Below are 20,260 nucleotides of genomic sequence, written 5' to 3' on the forward strand. Positions count from 1 at the left end.
GAAAGTGTATCACCATTCTTAACATAATTTTCTGTCCAGATTGCACATTCCTTATGAAAATGTCTTATTTTACACAAGGCCACATCGACAGATTTTCGGCTGAGGGATTTGACCCAGTGACTTTTCGGTTACTGGCCCACAGTGAAGTCATTCAGCCTCAACCTCATCTGTCTCCAAAGCACACCATCACAAAGCCCCTCCCCCTTTGACCAGTCCCCTCCCTCTTTAAAAACAGGGAGGTGTGGATTGGATGGACCTCCACCGGCCCGCCTTCAAGATGGACAGCTCCTCCTACCTGCCCAGTCGCCTGGCCTCCCCAGCCCTGATGGTGCTGGCCTCCACAGCCGAGGCTGGCCGCGATGCCTCCGTCCCCTGCCAGGCCTCCGTCCCATGCCAGGCCCCGAGGCCCTTCAGCGTCCCCATCTCTGAGAAGGACCTCCACCTCCCCTTCCCTTCCGGCTCCTACACATTCGCCTCCATGTACAACCGTCAGGGGCCTATCTCCGGCCACAGCTCCTTCCCCGCCAGAGACTTCCCTGCCTCCCTGCTCCACCTCCATCCCCAGTTCCAGTTTCACCCCAACAACCTGGATGGCTCTTCCCTGGGGATGCTCAACCACAGTGGGGTAGGGGCCTTCCGACCGTTCTCCTCCCCGCCTGAGGAGAGGGAGGCCAGGGGTTATCAGTCAGCCTTCACCCCTGCTAAGAGGCTCAAGGGCTGCTACACAGATTCGGAGGGGAAGGAGTATGATTTTGGAGGAGGGCGTTTCCTCTCTGCCACACCGGGGTCGGTCAAGGCCGCTGAGGATTCTAGGAGGAAGTTGTTTGCGGTATCTGGGCTGCTGTCGGACAGACAGGCCTCATCTAGTCCGGAGGACTGCAAGGAGCACTGTGAGTATCCTCCTCTGTATATACTTCTCATAACATATCTATATGGGTGGTAATATACTGTCAGTAATACAGTGTGATAGAAAAACACGCAGAAAAATCCTCATACCAGGCTGGCTGGAATTGTAAGCTTTTTTTATCCATGGTTTCAATACAATCGATAGAATCAAAGATTGAAATCATTGACAGTTATGGAAGGCCTACATCTTGTATTGGTATGTCTTTATGAAGTGTGTCCTTTCTACTCTTTGACAATCTTAACCCAAATCCTTTCCTTCTTGTGCAAAGAATGTGACGCTCTCTTGGTGGACTTGACATGAGTTGGCAAAAAATGGCCATTGTTCCATGTTTCTGGTTATTGGTCACGGATTACCATTAGTACTACCACTGGATTGATAGTTTTTCAATAAGGTGGAAGACAAACATAAGAGGAGGGGAAGTTTGAGTGAGAAACACCCTATTCAGAGATAACGAGATGACAGAGCGAGCGAGGCAGCCATGCGACGAGAAATGACGCAGCACTCTGCTCCACAAACAACATCCTCAACTCAATATGGCCACCCACGCCATTATGAGCCATCTGTTTTGTTGACAAAATGAAGGAGGGAGGTGTCAGTCAGAGTGACGGGGCGAGAGCTGCTCCTCATTACGCTAGAGGATAATTGCCCGACGGCGCGGGGGCACGACGGCGCTCGCCTGCCTTCGTCTTGCCTCCACCTCCAAAGAGTGGGAAGGAAGGCAGACACTCCAGCACAAAGCATGATGGGAAATCAAACCCCCACACGGCCGCCAAGGTGGCACCTGACAGATGAAAGTCCCCAGAGAGAGAGGACCCACAATCCTCAGTAGATCAGGGGAGGGCCATGAGAGTGAGGAGAGAGGGAGGAGGGGGGATGAGAGGGGAGGAGGGGGGAGAGCCGTGATATCCCCCCAAATCACAAAGATACTTTTCATCCCACACATCAAGGCCTGGAGATGGGATGCGTTGTCTTAAGAAAAGTTTGGAGTGTGTGTGTGTGTTTGATTATTTGTGTGTGTGTGTTAGACTGTTTGTGTGTGTGTGTGTGTGTGTGTGTGTGTGTGTGTGTGTGTGTGTGTGTGTGTGTGTGTGTGTGTGCATGCCCGTGTGTGTATGGCTTTGTGGAACTTCCTGGTTTTGACATGCCATCGGGTGAATGACAGGCAGGAATCCCGTGTGAGTGTGTCTGTGTGTGTTTGTGTATGTGTTCATTACGAGAGTGAGTGTGCACTCGTGCATGTGTGTGTGTGTGTGTGTGTGTGTGTGTGTGTGTGTGTGTGTGTGTGCTCATATTACCTTCAAACCTAGAGAATAATTTGATGAAAATACAGGCATGGATGGAGAATAGGGCATAGAATAGGGTTGCCCAACCCAAAGTGGGTGGTGCTATGTAGATCAAATCAGTTTTGGAAAAATGTATTCTCAGTGTTAGAATCAGCTTTTCCTGTTTTATCCAATTAGATTGAAGCTCAGGCAAACTCAGGGCTTTGATGCAATTGAGCTCCCAGTACTTTTCTAAAGTCTGACATTTGGTTCCTCTTGACTGACTAAAAGACAGTGTTACGCTTCAAAACTTACAACAATGCAACTCTTTGGTTGCTATGTAGAAAACCTCTGTATGATCATTCGTGATAATACATGACACCATACATTACATGTCCAGGACATGTAGCCTACATATGGACATTCACGACCCATACAGCACGATCCATACAGCACGATCCATACAGAATGACCCATACAACACGACCCATACAGCACAACCCATACAATACTACCCAAACAACACGACCCATACAACATGACCCATACAGCACGACCCATAAAGCATGACCCATACAACACGACCCATACACCACGACCCATACAACACGACCCATACAGTATGACCCATACAACATGACCCATACAGCACAACCCATACATCACGACCCATACAACACAACCCATACAGCACGACCCATACATCACGACCCATACAACATGACCCATACAACACGACCCATACAGCACGACCCATACAGCACGACCCATACATTACGACCCATACAACACAACCCATACAGTACGACCCATACATCACAACCCATACAACACAACCCATACAACATGACCAATGTACACAACCCATACAGCACAACCCATAAACACAACCCATACAGGACAACCCATACCTCATGACCCATCCACTACGACCCATACAGCACGAACCATACCTCAAGACCCATACAGTACGACCCATACATTAAAAAAACACACTACAAAACACCAAGTTTGTTCACAGGCATTCTTTGTCCCTCTCTATTCTATCAGCTGGGTAAATCCATTTGAATTCAATCACTTTTTAACAGCATCGCTTTCAATTTAAACAAAACTTTCCATACATGTTTGCCCATGGAAGAAGTTGTCAGAATGTTACTTTTTGTACCTGAATGACAAAACATTCAGGAGATAGAGGTTGTCACGCCCTGGCTCTGGGGACTCTAGTATGTTGAGCCAGGGTGTGAGTTTTCATGTGTTTTACATTCTAGTTTAAGTATTTCTATGTTGGCCAGAGTGGTTCTCAATCAGAGGCAACGAGTGTCAGCTGTTGCTGGTTGTCTCTGATTGGGAACCACATTTAGACAGGCTGTTTTCCCACAGTGGTTGTGGGATCTTGTTCCAGTGTGGTTTGTGTTAGACCGTGGACGTCACGTTATCGTTTGTTGTTTTGTTCGTGTAATTCAATGCTGCGCCTTGGTCCTCTGTTCCCGACGTTCGTGACAGAAGATCCCACCAAAACTGGACCAAGCAGCGTGTTCAGGAGCCATCGCCAGGGGAATCGCTAGCGGATCTCCGTGGCAACCTCGACTGGGTCAAGCCCAGTGAAGAGCAGAGAGGGTGGACTTGGGAGCAGTGGAGGAAGTGTCTCGACTGGGTCAAGCCAAATGAAGAGCAGAGTGGTTGGACTTTGGAGCAGTGGAGGAAGAGTCTGGCGAGAGATAGGGAGGCTTGGTCCACGGGGAGGAGAGACACCCAGAAATTTTTTAGGGGGGGGGCTCACGCCGTGGACGCCATGGACGACGGGGCAGCAGGAGGCCGCGATGGAGCGGTCCAGCGGGTTTGCAGAGGAGGCCGCCAGGTTAAGGGGGCCACTGGTCACAGAGTAGAGGGAAAGTGTAGAGGCACGGCGAGAGGTACTGGGGTGTGTTACCAGTCCGGTCCGGCCCGTTCCTGATCCCTGCGTAGGGCCAGTGGTGTGTGTCCCCAGTACGGTCCGGCCTGTTCCTGTCCCTCGCATCGAGCCTGTGGTGCGTGTCGTCAGCCCGGCCCGGCCTGTTCCTGCTCCCCGCACCAAGCCTATGGTGCGCGTCGCCAGCCCGGCCCGGCCTGTTCCTGCTCCACGCACCAAGCCTATGGTGCGCGTCGCCAGCCCGGCCCGGCCCGCTCCTGCTCCCACCGCACCAAGTCAGTGGTGCGCTTCGTCAGCCCGGTCCGGCCCGTTCCTGCTCCCCGCACCAAGTCAGTGGTGCGCTTCGTCAGCCCGGTCCGGCCCGTTCCTACTCCCCGCACCAAGCCTATGGTGCGCTTCGTCAGCCCGGTCAGGCCTGTTCATGCTCCCCGCACCAAGCCTATGGTGCGCTTCGTCAGCCCGGTCTGGCCTGTTCCTGCTCCCCGCACCAAGCCTATGGTGCGCGTCGCCAACCCGGCCCGGCCTGTTCCTGCTCCCCGCACCAAGTCAGTGGTGCGCGTCGCCAGCCCGGCCCGGTCCATTCCTGCTCTCTGCACCAAGTCTGTGGTGCGCTTCGTCAGCCCGGTCCGGTCCGCTCCGGCCCGCTCCTGCTCCCCGCACCAAGCCTATGGTGCACGTCGCCAGCCCGGCTCGGCCTGTTCGTGCTCCCCACACCAAGCCAGTGGTGTGCGTCGTCAGTCCGGCACAGCCCGTGCCTGTTCCACCGGTGCCTGGTCCGGTACCGGTCAGCTGCTCCACGCCGGAGCTAGAGCAATCCGCTCCACCAGTGTTCAGTCCAGCTCCGGTCAGCAGGGCCAGACCGGACCAGGGGTACTTTGGGGGGTTAGAGAGGGAGTGGGGATCATGCCCGGAGCCGGATCCGCCGCCAAGGCGGAGTGCCCACCCGGTCCCTCCCCTGTGGTGTTTGGTTGGCGCGGTCGGAGTCCGCGCCTTTGGGGTGGGGGTACTGTCACGCCCTGGCTCTGGGGACTCTAGTATGTTGAGCCAGGGTGTGAGTTTTCATGTGTTTTACATTCTAGTTTAAGTATTTCTATGTTGGCCAGAGTGGTTCTCAATCAGAGGCAACGAGTGTCAGCTGTTGCTGGTTGTCTCTGATTGGGAACCACATTTAGACAGGCTGTTTTCCCACAGTGGTTGTGGGATCTTGTTCCAGTGTGGTTTGTGTTAGACCGTGGACGTCACGTTATCGTTTGTTGTTTTGTTCGTGTAATCACCAAATAAAAAGTATGTTCGCATTCAATGCTGCGCCTTGGTCCTCTGTTCCCGAAGTTCGTGACAGAGGTGCTCAAAGTTGACCCATTTTGCATACCCCACCATACCATGACATTCTGTTGTGTTGCAACATCCATGTCTTCATCACTGGAAAAAATCAACGGTTGAGTTTGATATTATTTAAAAACGTATAAACAGTGTTGTCAAACTATTTTATAATTAGTTGAAATAAAAAATATATTTTTTAACCTTTAACGTAAATTATCTAAAAATGAGTAAACTCATATTCGCATATGTTGTAGCTTAGACCCTACTTTAAATCATCTGAGGTTTTTGTGTTGTGCCCACCATCGGTTGAGACACAATATGCTCTTGAATACAGGGTGGGTGTCATTTCAATCATATAAATATAATTCATAGAATGTACCTATCCCTTCAGCATTGCAATTTAGCTGGTACACCATTTACATTTTTATTGAATTACAATTTTAACTTCTAATTACTACCACAAAGTGGTACATTTATTTTTATTTATTTAACTAGGCAAGTCAGTTAAGAACAAATTCTTATTTACAATGAAGTTATCTTCATTTTTTTGTACATAATGTTTCTGTCATCGTTTCCTATGACCGAAAAGAGCTTCTGGTAATCAGAACAGCTATCACTAACCTTGATTTGGACGAGGACTTCTACTTCAATGAGTCGGAGGCGAAAGACATTGATTATCCCAGACCAGGCCAAAATCCCTGACACTAGAAGAAGGAGAAAATGGCGCTATAGAGGCCGGCATGCTGTATACCTGACCAGACTACGTCGGAGAGTGTATTTATCGCCTCTACCCTCCGTTCTATTGGCAAACATGTAATCACTGGAGAATAAACTGGATGAGCTCCGTTCGAGACTATCCTATCAACGTGATCTGAAGAACTGTAATATCTTATGTTTCTCTGAGTCATGGCTGAACAAGGACATGGTAAATTTAAATCTAGCTGGTTGTTCTATACATCAGCAGGACAGAACAGTGGCATTGGAAAAGCTCAGGGGAGGTAGTGTGTGTCTCTTTGTTAACAACAGCTGGTGCGCAATCTCTAATATTAAGGAAGTCTCGAGGTTCTGCTCGCCTGAGTTAGAATACCTCATGATAAGCTGTAGACCTTACTATTTGAATGTGTCTGAATCCTGGCTTAGGAAGGCCACCAAAAATTCTGAAATTTCCATCCCCAACTATAACATTTTCCGTCTAGATAGAACTGCCAAAGGGGGTGGAGTTGCAATCTATTGTAGAGATAGCCTGCAGAGCTCTATCATACTATCCAGGTCTGTGCCCAAACAGTTTGAGCTTCTACTTCTAAAAATCCACCTTTCCAGAAATAAGTCTCTCACTGTTGCCGCTTGCTACAGACCCCCCTCAGCCCCCAGCTGTGCCCTGGACACCATATGTGAATTGATTGCCCCCCATTTATCCTCAGAGTTCGTACTGCTTGGTGACCTAAATTGGGATATGCTTAACACCCCGGCCATCCTACAATCCAAACTAGATGCCCTCAATCTCACACAAATTATCAACGAACCTACCAGGTACAACCCTAAATCCGTAAACACGGGTACCCTCATAGATATCATCCTGACTAACTTACCCTCTAAATACACCTCCGCTGTCTTCAACCAGGATCTCAGCGATCACTGCCTTATTGCCTGCGTCCGTAACGGGTCCGCGGTCAAACGACCACCCCTCATCACTGTCAAACGCTCCCTAAAACACTTTAGCAAGCAGGCCTTCCTAATTGACCTGGCCCAGGTATCCTGGATGGATATAGATCTCATTCCGTCAGTAGAGGATGCCTGGTTGTTCTTTAAAAGTAATTTCCTCTCAATCTTAAATAAACATGCCCCATTCAAAAAATACAGAACTAAGAACAGATATAGCCCCTGGTTCTCCTCAGACTTGACTGCCCTTGACCAGCACAAAAACATCCTGTGGCGTACTGCATTAGCATCAAATAGCCCCCGCGATATGCAACTTTTCAGGGAAGTTAGGAACCAATATACACAAGCAGTCAGGAAAGCAAAGGCTAACTTTTTCAAACAGAAATTTGCATCCTGTAGCACTAACTCCAAAAAGTTTTGGGACACTGTAAAGTCCATGGAGAATAAGAGCACTTCCTCCCCACTGCACTGAGGCTAGGAAACACTATCACCACCGATAAATCTACAATAATCGAGAATTTCAACAAGCATTTTGCTACGGCTGGCCATGCTTTCCACCTGGCTACCACTACCCCGGCCACCAACTCTGCACCCTCCGCTGCAACTTGCCCATGCCCCCCCCCCCCCCCGCTTCTCCTTCACACAAATTCAGACAGCTGATGTTCTGAAAGAGCTGCAAAATCTGGACCCCTACAAATCAGCTGGGCTAGACAATCTGGACCCTTTCTTTCTAAAACTAGCTGCCGAAATTGTCGCAACCCCTATTACTAGCCTGTTCAACCTCTCTTTCGTAACGTCTGAGATCCCCAGAGATTGGAAAGCTGCCGTGGTCATCCCCCTCTTCAAAGGGGGTGACACTCTAGATCCAAACTGTTACAGACCTATATCCATCCTGCCCTGCCTTTCGAAAGTATTTGAAAGCCAAGTTAACAAACAGATCACTGACCATTTCGAATCCCACCGTACCTTCTCCGCTATGCAATCCGGTTTCCGAGCTGGTCATGGGTGCACTTCAGCCACGCTCAAGGTCCTAAACGATATTATAACCGCGATTGATAATAGACAGTACTGTGCAGCTGTCTTCATCGACCTGGCCAAGGCTTTCGACTCTGTCAACCACCGCATTCTTATTGGCAGACTAAATAGCCTTGGTTTCTCAAATGACTGCCTCGCCTGGTTCACCAACTACTTCTCAGATAGAGTTCAATGTGTCAAATCGGAGGGCCTGTTGTCTGGACCTATGGCAGTCTCTATGGGGGTGCCACAGGGTTCAATTCTTGGGCCGACTCTTTTCTCTGTGTATATCAATGATGTCGCTCTTGCTGTTGGTGACTCTCAGATCCACCTCTACGCAGACGACACCATTTTGTATACATCTGGCCCTTCATTGGACACTGTGTTAACTAACCTCCAAACGAGCTTCAATGCCATACAGCACTCCTTCAGTAGCCTCCAACTGCTCTTAAACACTAGTAAAACTAAATGCATGCTCTTCAATCGAACGCTGCTGGCACCCGCCCACCCGACTAGAATCACCACTCTCGACGGGTCTGACCTAGAGTATGTGGACATCTACAAATACCTAGGTGTCTGGTTAGACTGTAAACTCTCCTTCCAGACTCACATTAAGAATATCCAATCCAAAGTTAAATCTATAATCAGCTTCCTATTTCGCAACAAAGCCTCCTTCACTCATGCTGCCAAACATGCCCTCGTAAAACTGACTATCCTACAAGATCCTTGACTTCGGCGATGTCATTTACAAAATAGCCTCCAACACTCTACTCAGCAAATTGGATGTAGTCTATCATAGTGCCATCTGTTTTGTCTCCAAAGCCCCATACACTACCCACCACTGTGACCTGTACGCTCTTGTTGGCTGGTCCTCACTACATGTTCGTCGTCAAATCCACTGGCTCCAGGCCATCTATAAATCACTGCTAGGCAAATCCCCGCCTTATCTTAGCTCATTGGTCACCATAGCAGCACCCACCCGTAGTCTGCGCTCCAGCAGGTATATCTCACTGGTCATTCCCAAAGCCAACACCTCCTTTGGCCGCCATTCCTTCCAGTTCTCTGCTGCCAATGACTGGAACGAATTGCAAAAATCTCTGAAGCTGGAGACTCTCATCTCCCTCACTAACTTTAAGCATCAGTTGTCAGAGCACCTTACCGATCACTGCACCTGTACACAGCCCATCTGAAATTAGCACACCCAACTACCTCATCCCTATATTGTTATTTATTTTGCTCTTTTGCACCCCAGTATCTCTATTTGCACATAATATCTTGCACATCTAGCATTCTAATTGTAATTATTTTGCACTATAGCCTATTTATTGCCTTGCCTCCATAACTTGCTACATTTGCACACACTGTATATATATATTTTCTGTTGTATTTTTTGACTTTATGTTTTTTTACCCCATATGTAACTCTGTGTTTTTATCGCACTGCTTTGCTTTATCTTGGCCAGGTCGCAGTTGTAAATGAGAACTTGTTCTCAACTGGCTTACCTGGTTAAATAAAGGTGAAATAAATAAATAAAAAACGATTTACCAAGAGAGTTTTCATCTGTATTTTTCATAGCTGTCTATTTACCACCACAAACCGATGCTGGCACTAAGACCGCACTCAATGAGCTGTATAGGGCCATAAGCAAACAAGAAAATGCTCACCCAGAGGCGGCACTCCTAGTGGCCGGGGACTTTAGTGCAGGGAAACTGAAACTACCTCATTTCTACCACCATGTCACCTGTGCAACTAGAGGTGAAGAAACTGTAGATCAGATTTACTCCACACACAGAGACATATACAAAGCTCTCCCTCACCCTCCATTTGGCAAATCTGACCATAACTCTATCCTCCTGATTCCTGCTTACAAGCAAAAACTCAAACAGAAAGTACTAGTGACGCGCTCAATACGGAAGTGGTCAGATGAAGTGGATGCTAACCTATAGGACTGTTTCGCTAGCACAGACTGGAATATATTCCAGGATTCATCTGATGGCACTGAGAAGTTTACCACATCAGTCACCGGCTTCATTAATAAGTGCATTGACGAAGTCGTCCCCAAAGTGACCGTTCATACAGTACCAGACAAAAGTTTGGACACACCTACTCATTCCAGGGTTTTTCTTTATTTTTACTATTTTCTACATTGTAGAATAATAGTGAAGTCATCAAAACTATGAAATAACACATATGGAATCATGTAGTAACCAAAAAAGTGTTAAACAAATCGAAATATATTTTATATTTGAGATTCTTCAAATAGCCACCCTTTCCCTTGATGACAGCTTTGCACACTCTTGGCATTCTCTCAACCAGCTTCATGAGATAGTCACTGTCGTAGAAATATATATGACTCGTAAGTAGTCAACTCAAACATATCTCTCAAGAAACTAGAGCCTGTGAATCCAAAAATTAGACTTTTATTATCTAATAACGAAAGCCGAGCAGTTCCATGAAACGGCTGTCTCTCTTTGGCTTAGAGCTCCCTTTTATACACATACACAAATGCACAAACATACTTCCATAGCATATTCAGTTACCCCCTTATGGCAAATTCCTAACTTATTTTAGTTCTGCACCACCCTTCTTTTCCAACGTCCAGCTGTCACACAATGTCCACTCCAAAAGGTCATGAATGCTTTTTTCTATATGAAGCCTCTCATTCTATCATTCTATTGGCTGCGTGGCCTAGGCCCCTTCTTAAAAAAGAACTAAGGTAATGCATACAATGTGTCCATAATAAGCCCATGGGCCACAGTTTGAGAGCCCCTGTGACAGAGCACATACAGTGGGAAGAACAAGTATTTGATACAATGCCGATTTTGCAGGTTTTCCTACTTACAAAGCATGTAGAGGTCTGTAATTTTTATCATAGGTACACTTCAACTGTGAGAGACAGAATCTAAAAATCCAGAAAATCACATTGTATGATTTTTAAGTAATTAATTTGCATTTTATTGCATGACATAAGTATTTGATACATCAGAAAAGCAGAACTTAGTATTTGGTACAGAAACCTTTGTTTGCAATTACAGAGATCATACGTTTCCTGTAGGTCTTGACCAGGTTTGCACACACTGCAGCAGGGATTTTGGCCCACTCCTCCATACAGACCTTCTCCAGATCCTTCAGGTTTCGGGGCTGTCGCTGGGCAATACTGACTTTCAGCTCCCTCCAAAGATGTTCTATTGGATTCAGGTCTGGAGATTGGCTAGGCCACTCCAGGACCTTGAGATGCTTCTTACGGCGCCACTCCTTAGTTGCCCTGGCTGTGTGTTTCGGGTCGTTGTCATGCTGGAAGACCCAGCCACGACCCATCTTCAATGCTCTTACTGAGGGAAGGAGGTTGTTGGCCAAGATCTCGCGACACATGGCCCCATCCATCCTCCCCTCAATACGGTGCAGTCGTCCTATCCCCTTTGCAAAAAAGCATCCCCAAAGAATGATGTTTCCACCTCCATGCTTCACGGTTGGGATGGTGTTCTTGGGGTTGAACTCATCCTTCTTCTTCCTTCAAACACGGTGAGTGGAGTTTAGACCAAAAGGCTCTATTTTTCTCTCATCAGACCACATGACCTTCTCCCATTCCTCCTCTGGATCATCCAGATGGTCATTGGCAAACTTCAGACGGGCCTGGACATGCGCTGGCTTGAGCAGGGGGACCTTGCGTGCGCTGCAGGATTTTAATCCATGACGGCGTAGTGTGTTACTAATGGTTTTCTTTGAGACTGTGGTCCCAGCTCTCTTCAGGTCATTGATTAGGTCCTGCCGTGTAGTTCTGGGCTGATCCCTCACCTTCCTCATGATCATTGATGCCCCACGAGGTGAGATCTTGCATGGAGCCCCAGACCGAGGGTGATTGACCGTCATCTTGAACTTCTTCCATTTTCTAATAATTGCGCCAAGCTGCTTGCCTATTGTCCTGTAGCCCATCCCAGCCTTGTGCAGGTCTACAATTTTATCCCTGATGTCCTTACACAGCTCTCTGGTCTTGGCCATTGTGGAGAGGTTGGAGTCTCTTTGATTGAGTGTGTGGACAGGTGTCTTTAATACAGGTAACGAGTTCAAACAGGTGCAGTTAATACAGGTAATGAGTGGAGAACAGGAGGGCTTCTTAAACAAAAACTAACAGGTCTGTGAGAGCCCGGAATTCTTACTGGTTGGTAGGTGATCAAATACTTATGTCATGCAATAAAATGCAAATTAATTACTTAAAAATCATACAATGTGATTTTCTGGATTTTTGTTTTAGATTCCGTCTCTCACAGTTGAAGTGTGCCTATGATAAAAATTACAGACCTCTACATGCTTTGTAAGTAGGAAAACCTGCAAAATCGGCAGTGTATCAAATACTTGTTCTCCCCACTGTACATTCATTTAAACATAGTCATGTTTATTACTAATATTATTATTTTACCTTTGACCTCTCCCTACATTTGCCTTAATGATACATAAAATAATACCATATAATCCCCCCTTTGGGACATTCCAACAATGTCCCAACAATACAAAGATTAATTGTAAAAATGAATGTAAGCCTGTGCATTTACTTATTCCTAACCTTGCCATATGTGGTTACATTTTACGTGCATATATTTAAACCAATATATCTTCCTCATTACTTGACCCATCCTGATGAGGACCCAGAGCCCAGTCAGGTATTGATTACAAGTCTAGAAGGTTTTCCTCTAAATTAACCTCCACTTTTTTCTATTGGGCTTTGTAACCATGGCAAGCCCATCCACCTCCAGGAACAACTCCATACAAACATTCAGAATTCCCAAATGGACAGTCCATTGGTCCTCCCTTAACGTTTACAAAATGTCCCATATTCATTTACATACTGTCCTGGAGCTCCCTGAACTGGGTGTATTTCTTTGGCTGAACTAGTAACAATGATCTGTACAGTTATTTGTTTTACTGTGGTTTGGATCAACAAATGATTTTAACAGAGGTAGTATACAGCAAAATACCATTCCCATTACTACAAGTGCTATGCCTATCATGATTGCCATCTTTGTAAACATTGCTCCCCACTTCTGTTTAATTGTAGCATTTTCTCATATATTTATTAGTATCCTAACACATCAACATATGCAACTTTATCTTGACAATAATATCTAGGGCATGTTAAGAATGGTGTCAACATCTTTAGCTTACATAATCATTTTTCACCCATATCACAAGTATTATAACAATCAAAATAATCAATATCAATATCTAATCCATTAATTGCAATGTCAACATCACTAGGCATTAATATTAATAACTTATTCAGATCAATTAGTCCACTTATAATTTATAATCATAATCAAATTAATTACCCAAAACAACTTTAGAATGACAATTCTTAATTAGTCACCTTTGTTCCATCATTCAAAGTTAAAACTCTCACCTTGGCACATATTGACACTGGCGGAATGTATATTTATATTATCATAATTCTAGCATTAACTTCCTCATAACAATAATTACAATAGATCATTATCTTAATGCATTCCTAGTCTAAATTACTATAAATTTAGCAGTGTATAATACCTCCTTAATCAACATACTACCTCAACTAACACTCCCTTCCTCTACCGGCACTCAATCTTCTGGCGTCTTCATTATGTTCTTCAGATAGCTTCATAGTTCATCTTGGATTGCCCATGGCAATGCCCCAATTCCGATGTCACACCTGAGCCTCCCCACCTCCACCATCATTCTGTTTTGTCCATTTGCAAACCAGTATACCCAAACTACGAAGAACGTTGCATTTGCACAGACCTCTCTCCTCCTGCTCACTCCACATGGACTCCTGTCACATTCCTGAGAGAAAAGTCACAAAAGAGAAGGCAATTGATTGCTTTGATTTGATGCTGGATTCAGGTCTCCTGGCAGAGGTGGTGTCAGACAGGAACGTCTTCAACGCCTTTGTTGCTCCTCTTCAGCCGGGTAGAGGGTTTTTGGTTTTTATTGAGGTTTACACCGTTCTGGACCGAATTATCTCTGCTATGCATTACGACACCATCCGTAGTAACCTCAGGAAAGGACAGATCATAACAGTTCAGTTGAGTTAATTTCCAATCCAAAACATCCCTATTAACATTGTCTACATGACAAATCATTATGTTTCATCACTCATTCTTATACCCATTTCTATCTAATGCCTGATAGATTTTCCTTTGAGGGGTCCCTGTATTCCAAAGGCTATCTGTTTAAACACCCCCTAGTTTCACATTCTCCCTTGAATTCTCCCAAATTATATAACCCAATTGTTTTATTGTAGCATTCCTATATTTTTGCTCATAATCTATTTGACATTACTCTGGTGTTTCCCTTTCCTTGTTCCTATTCTAACAATTGCTTACACTTCTCTCCTCATCCTGGTTGATCATAAAATTGTTTATATTTAGGATTTCCTAAATATTACAAACATTCTGCTGGCCAATATGGTCTTTCCGAGTTCCTTATATGACAAAAGTTGTAGTTGAATCATAACACAGTCCTAGTAACTGTGAAGATTTTAAACGGAGATGTGGTGCATATTAGACTATTTTCTTTATTTAATTGTAATATAATATATTGTACTCATCTATACCAATCATTGTTTAACGGCTCCTTCCATTCCCTTTCTTCTGTATTTGGTATGGCTCTAACATGTACAGGGTTTAGTGCACTTTCCCAAGGAATAACTACTCCAACAACACATTCCCCCCTGGAAATCTAACACTAAGTACTACATCAAATTGTTTATCTAAGTCTTGGACTGTTCTCCTTTATGTCTATGATTCACCTGTCTCTTTCTTTCATTATCTTAAGGTCACACTACCCCATGTGACTTCCCCATACTCTTTGTGCTGGTTCCACACACACCAATAATATTTTAACCCTTGTATTTTAATAGTGATCCCTTCCTGCATTTTAGTTATGGTTCCTGCCTGTGCAAGAATATACATTTGAATCCTGTCTATATCCCTTCTATGTCTTGTTCTTCTGCTCTTTATTATTATCATCAATACTCCATTCCCCTTATTCTCAGGGAACTAGTCAAGTGTAGAGAAATCAAAGATAAGGATATCTGGTGCATCTTGGAGGTCTGGACTCTCTCGGTGGTCTGGAATCTCTCGGTGGTCTGGAATCTCTCGGTGGTCTGGAATCTCTCGGCGGTCTTGAAAGTCTCTTAATCATCAGTTCCCTCACTCTGGTACAATGGTTTAGATGATACCCGATCGCGCTCCCCTCTATCCGTACCGTTGTTGGTGTAACCTGGACAACGATGTATGGTCACTTTATTTGTTAACCTTCCCCCGTCACTAGGGTCTCCGGATCAGCCAGAGTCCCTCTCAATCTATCGACATCGGTCTGCGAAGAGTGTCCTTCTACCAGCCTACCCATAGGGAAGCTCGGAGTTACTGCTGCAAAGACATACAAGCACAGACACACACAAAAGACAACAATGCTACCCAATGGCTGAGGTTGGAACACTCCTATAGTGAAAACATGGATCTAAGTATCTGTCTCCACCACTTTTACCATCATTAAGGTAGCCAACAACACCTGGTACAGGCCCCTCCACATAGGGTCTTTCCAGCTCTTTCTTCTGTAGTCTTTTGCCATCACATAGTCTCCAAGGCGCAGAGAATGCTCAGACTCTCCTACTCAGTTGGGCAGAGTTATCTTCACCCATGAAAATAAAATCTTAGGAGCATTGTTAGGTTAGGTGAGACACAGTATGCTACTTATGTCCTCTCATCCGTCAAGAGAAGCCTTGAGATTATGAAGCACACCTGCTTCCAGCTTGTTGTAGACAGACCTCCACTACACCCTGCCTCCTAACACAAAAACAAAAAAGATTTAACCTAACCCATAACACATTATTACTACTGCTCATATCCTTAATACAATTTGCATATCTTACCACAAAAACATTAAAACCATTAAACCATTAAAACTCCTGTAAACCCCCAAAAATATTACAACACCTTTAAAACCCCTGTAAGCCCAAAAAAACAAAATCGTTAACACCTTCCCCCCTTTGGACACATGCATCCCATCGTGATTCATGTGTTCAAAAAACAAAAGAACAACAACACTGCTTGTTAAACCAAAAATAATAACTAACTTAAAATGACAACCCTTGAGCATATCTTTACTTAACTGTAAATATCACTATTCAAGGAATACCTCTCCTTCAGGACTAACTCTCTCACTCCATCCTTGTCCTGTTTGGACTAATTTATATATAGGATTTTTTCCAAATTATATACTTCTTTACAATTATCCTTATTATATCCAACCCCCTAATTCAGCATGCCTCTAGAATTTACAGTGCGGGTGATCAGGTCACACTATAAAGCCAGGACAGATTTCAGAGGTCATTGAAATCATTCAATGAATTGTTTCATCCAATAGTATACTACTCTTAACAACCATCAAGATAATTGGATAAATGTTGTATCCCGAGTGTACAGTAAGTCCTTAGTACAGCTCTTTTCAAAATAAATCACACATATTTACTTATCCCTCAGTAAATAAAAACCCACATTACATGTGTATGCCCCTTTAAGATATTTCACTTCCATCCTGTCAAAAAACCCAAAATAGAAATAGAAATCCTATACAGCTAACATTTCATACGAAGTAGTTTGTTTGTGGTTATTCGAACACCATATAGTAAAACAATAAACAAACAAAAAATGGCCAGGCCTTATTTATAGTCTCAGAAAATATTTCTAAGAAAAGAGAATCACTCCCCCCTTTTTTCTGGAAGAAAAAGGACAAATTTAGTTGGTTTCCATTTTGATACCTCTTAATCAGTCCACACAATCTAAATTCGAAATTCTCACTCTCTTGCCACATCTCCTGATCCCTCCTTTCCGAAAACCCTCAAGAACATAACTTGTGACTGCTCCCTTCTCCTGTGAATTCCACAATTCATCGCACATAAAACGAAATAAAATCACATAAGATTTAAACCCCTAGGCTTTTCCTTAGCCGCACTGCTACCACTCAATCACTCCAACATGCTTTGTGACATCGAAAACTCAAATATGCTATCCCTTGCCTTGTTTGTTTTACTTTCCCACATACCTGTGGCCCTAGCAGAGCAAGGGAAACAACTACTTCAAGGTCTCAGAGCGAGTGACGTCACCGATCAAAATGCCACCAGCGCGCACCGCTAACTAGCTAGCCATTTCACACCGGTTACACTCACCCCCCTTTTGACCTCCTCCTTTTTCCGCAGCAACCAGATATCAGGGTCAACAGCATCAATGTTGCTTCCGTCCCTACCTGGGCTCGAACCAGGGACCCTCTGCACACATCGAAAACAGTCACCCTCGAAGCACCGTTACCCGTCGCTCCACAAAAGCCGCAGCCCTTCTACCAAAATAGTTTACGAATGTGATGATGGTTTCCCCATTACCTTCTGTGGACATACCCCTTCCTTAACTATTATTAGTCCCTCTGATCTGCATTTAATCTGGACCCCCATTCTACACAGTGTATCTCTTCCTACTAAATTAACTGGAATTTGTTCTGACACTAATATATGTACACATGTAGCTTTTTCCTGCTTCTTATTCTACTGGAACTGTCATATGTATTAACTACGTTTGTCATGAACATTCTACTGGCTGTGCATCTTTGCCTGACATGGGGTTGGTGAGAGGCATAATTTGGATTTACACATGAGTAAGTTGCTCCAGTATCTATCATCATTGGGGTGCCTCTATTCTTCACCTGAACCTTTAGCATAGGTTCTTCATCAGCCTGCATAGTTACTGCCACTAGCTGACCCTCCCCTTTAGGATTCTCTGGGCACCCCTAGTATCCATTATTTTTCTTTTTTTTTTTATTGTCCTTCTGTGTCTTAAATTTGCTTTTTCCAGATAGTAATAATAATAACATACCATTTTGCAGACGCTTTTATCCAAAGCGACTTACAGTCATGCATGCATACACTTTTGTATATGGGTGGTCCCGGGGATCGAACCCACTACCCTGGCGTTACAAGCGCCATGCTCTACCAGCTGAGCTACAGAGGACCACAGATGAGCGTATAGTGCCTTTTACTGATAATGTTATAATTGTAGCCTATTGCATTACTTTAGTTTAAAATATAAGTTTGTTTATTCAACAAATCTAGAACCCACTATAAATTGGTGCTATTCCCTCACCATAATAGCCAAAGCTCCTTGCATCCCCTGGTTCACATAACGAAAATAAATTCACCAACATCACTGGTGTCACGCAAACCACAGAACAAAGCAACAACAACCAGAACCTGTCACATAAATGTCCTCCATCCAACTACCCAAACCCGCTTCAAACATCTCCTTCAGCTCGACACGGTCAAGCAAGCACGACTCTCCTCCACCCGAGAACAAGATCATGGCATTAGAAAAGTATATTCACAACCCAACAATAACTAATAGTATATTTATATTCATATTAATAAAATACCTTACTTTTATTCCAGTCTACCTAAACAATTCAAATTATGGCCATAACTCTATCGCAATTGCCAGTCCGCTATTCAAATGTATGTAACTGTCCTTTCTGATTAGACTATAGTCACTCCTCCCTCTTTCCCGTTGAATAAGTGAGTCCTTCAGTCTGAAAAGACGCAGGCTGCTAAATCGTCCAGTCTTATCCTGACTGTTCCGTCAATCTAAACAACCCACAACCGTAGTTGAACTATACTTAAAAAAAACTAGACTCTAATCAGCGATGCAGAATCTATGCTTTATTGAAATGACAAGTTAATCCTCCTTTATTCCAATGATAATGGTCAGTAGTTTTAGTATCTGGCACATACCACACTTGATCAGAAAATAGCTTTGAAGGACACATATCTCACACGCTCAACGTAAACAACTTAGCAGTCAACGAGTCAAACCCACATTCATTGATTTGGAAACAGATCTAATAACCTAACCAAATGAATTATATTTTCCCCCTAATATACTAAATTCCTTGACTATATCACCTCTGCTTCTGAAATAATAGATAACTTATTATAATGCTTAATTCTACCACAAGCCCTATGTACTTTCTCTCATCTCCACGTAAGTCTACGTGTTTGGGTGTGCAAGTCAACACCTATAATTTTATCCAATCCCTCGTAATAAATTACATTCCCATAAAATTCATTCTATTCTAATATATTCACATCTACCAAACCATTAATGTTTCTAATGATTCTTTATTGCCACAAATCAATTAATCACAATCTAGTCTCAGCTGAACAAACAACAAATTACCCAAATCCTTCCTCTCAGTCATAGAATCCTCCCAGAATCGTATATGCTGGTCACTATTCCCTGATCTTACAAAATCATATGACAGGCATTGTTGCACGAAACTCCAAGATATCATTTACAAGAATAGCTTATTATTCCACCGTATATATAATTATCTTACACACCTCTATATCTCATCATTCAAACTTCAGAGTGCGACTCACTTACACCATTTATACCACTCTTATTCCATATTTATACAATGTTATTCTCAAACGCGCTTAATTACTATTTGTATAACCTACAGGAATATTTTATTCTATCAGAGGGCCCAAATTTGGAATGTTAACCCTATCCCAGTTATTATTTTACTGTAGTCAATTTATCATAATACTACATCACCTCTAAAGTTTCCAAATATAATGTCAGAACCATACCCTAAAAGATTGATCAAAATACAATGCATAGACGTCATATGATCACACCGGTACACGTGACCTGTTCCTCCAACAGGATTTATTCTACCCCTCCTGGTAACGTGAATTTTCTACACTTAGTTTGTCAATGAATATCCACGCACCATTTATTCTTCTCTTTCCTAATGTGAGATTCGGCACGCCCTTTCTCCATCAGACAGAAGCTTCAAACGACCTCAAATATATTTCCTTTCCTTACAGAAAGGCTATTTACTTGCAGGATTTCTTATTATTCTCACTCACACAGATGAGCAGCCACTTGTGCCTAAATGAATCACTGCATCCTTTACCAGAAAGTTGGCTGGACCTCTTTAAAGATCACTTCATGACTCTCTTGTTGTTTATTAAGGCCTACTCCACAAGCTTCCAACATACTTAACATCTTTGTTGAAATGTAGAATTTCAGGTTATAATACAAGGTCACAGTGTTGGTTAACGATGATGACTTCCTTGGTAACCACAGGGCTGGTTAACGATGATGACTT

General features: G+C 44.0%; 1 protein-coding gene across 1 annotated transcript in view; it reads left to right on the top strand.

The window, feature by feature from the left end:
* Positions 1 to 250: 250 nt before the first annotated feature.
* Positions 251 to 20,260, top strand: part of rnf220b (ring finger protein 220b) — a gene marked incomplete at both ends in the record, with an annotated part of 88,392 nt that continues 68,382 nt past the window's right edge. The window contains one exon of the mRNA XM_084171661.1: positions 251 to 890. Within this exon, the coding sequence (XP_084027787.1) occupies positions 251 to 890 (640 nt within the window). The remainder of the gene's footprint in view (positions 891 to 20,260) is intronic.

Source organism: Coregonus lavaretus (assembly GCF_964263955.1).
Source record: "Coregonus lavaretus genome assembly, chromosome: 11".
In the NCBI taxonomy this organism is placed as follows: Eukaryota; Metazoa; Chordata; class Actinopteri; order Salmoniformes; family Salmonidae; genus Coregonus; species Coregonus lavaretus.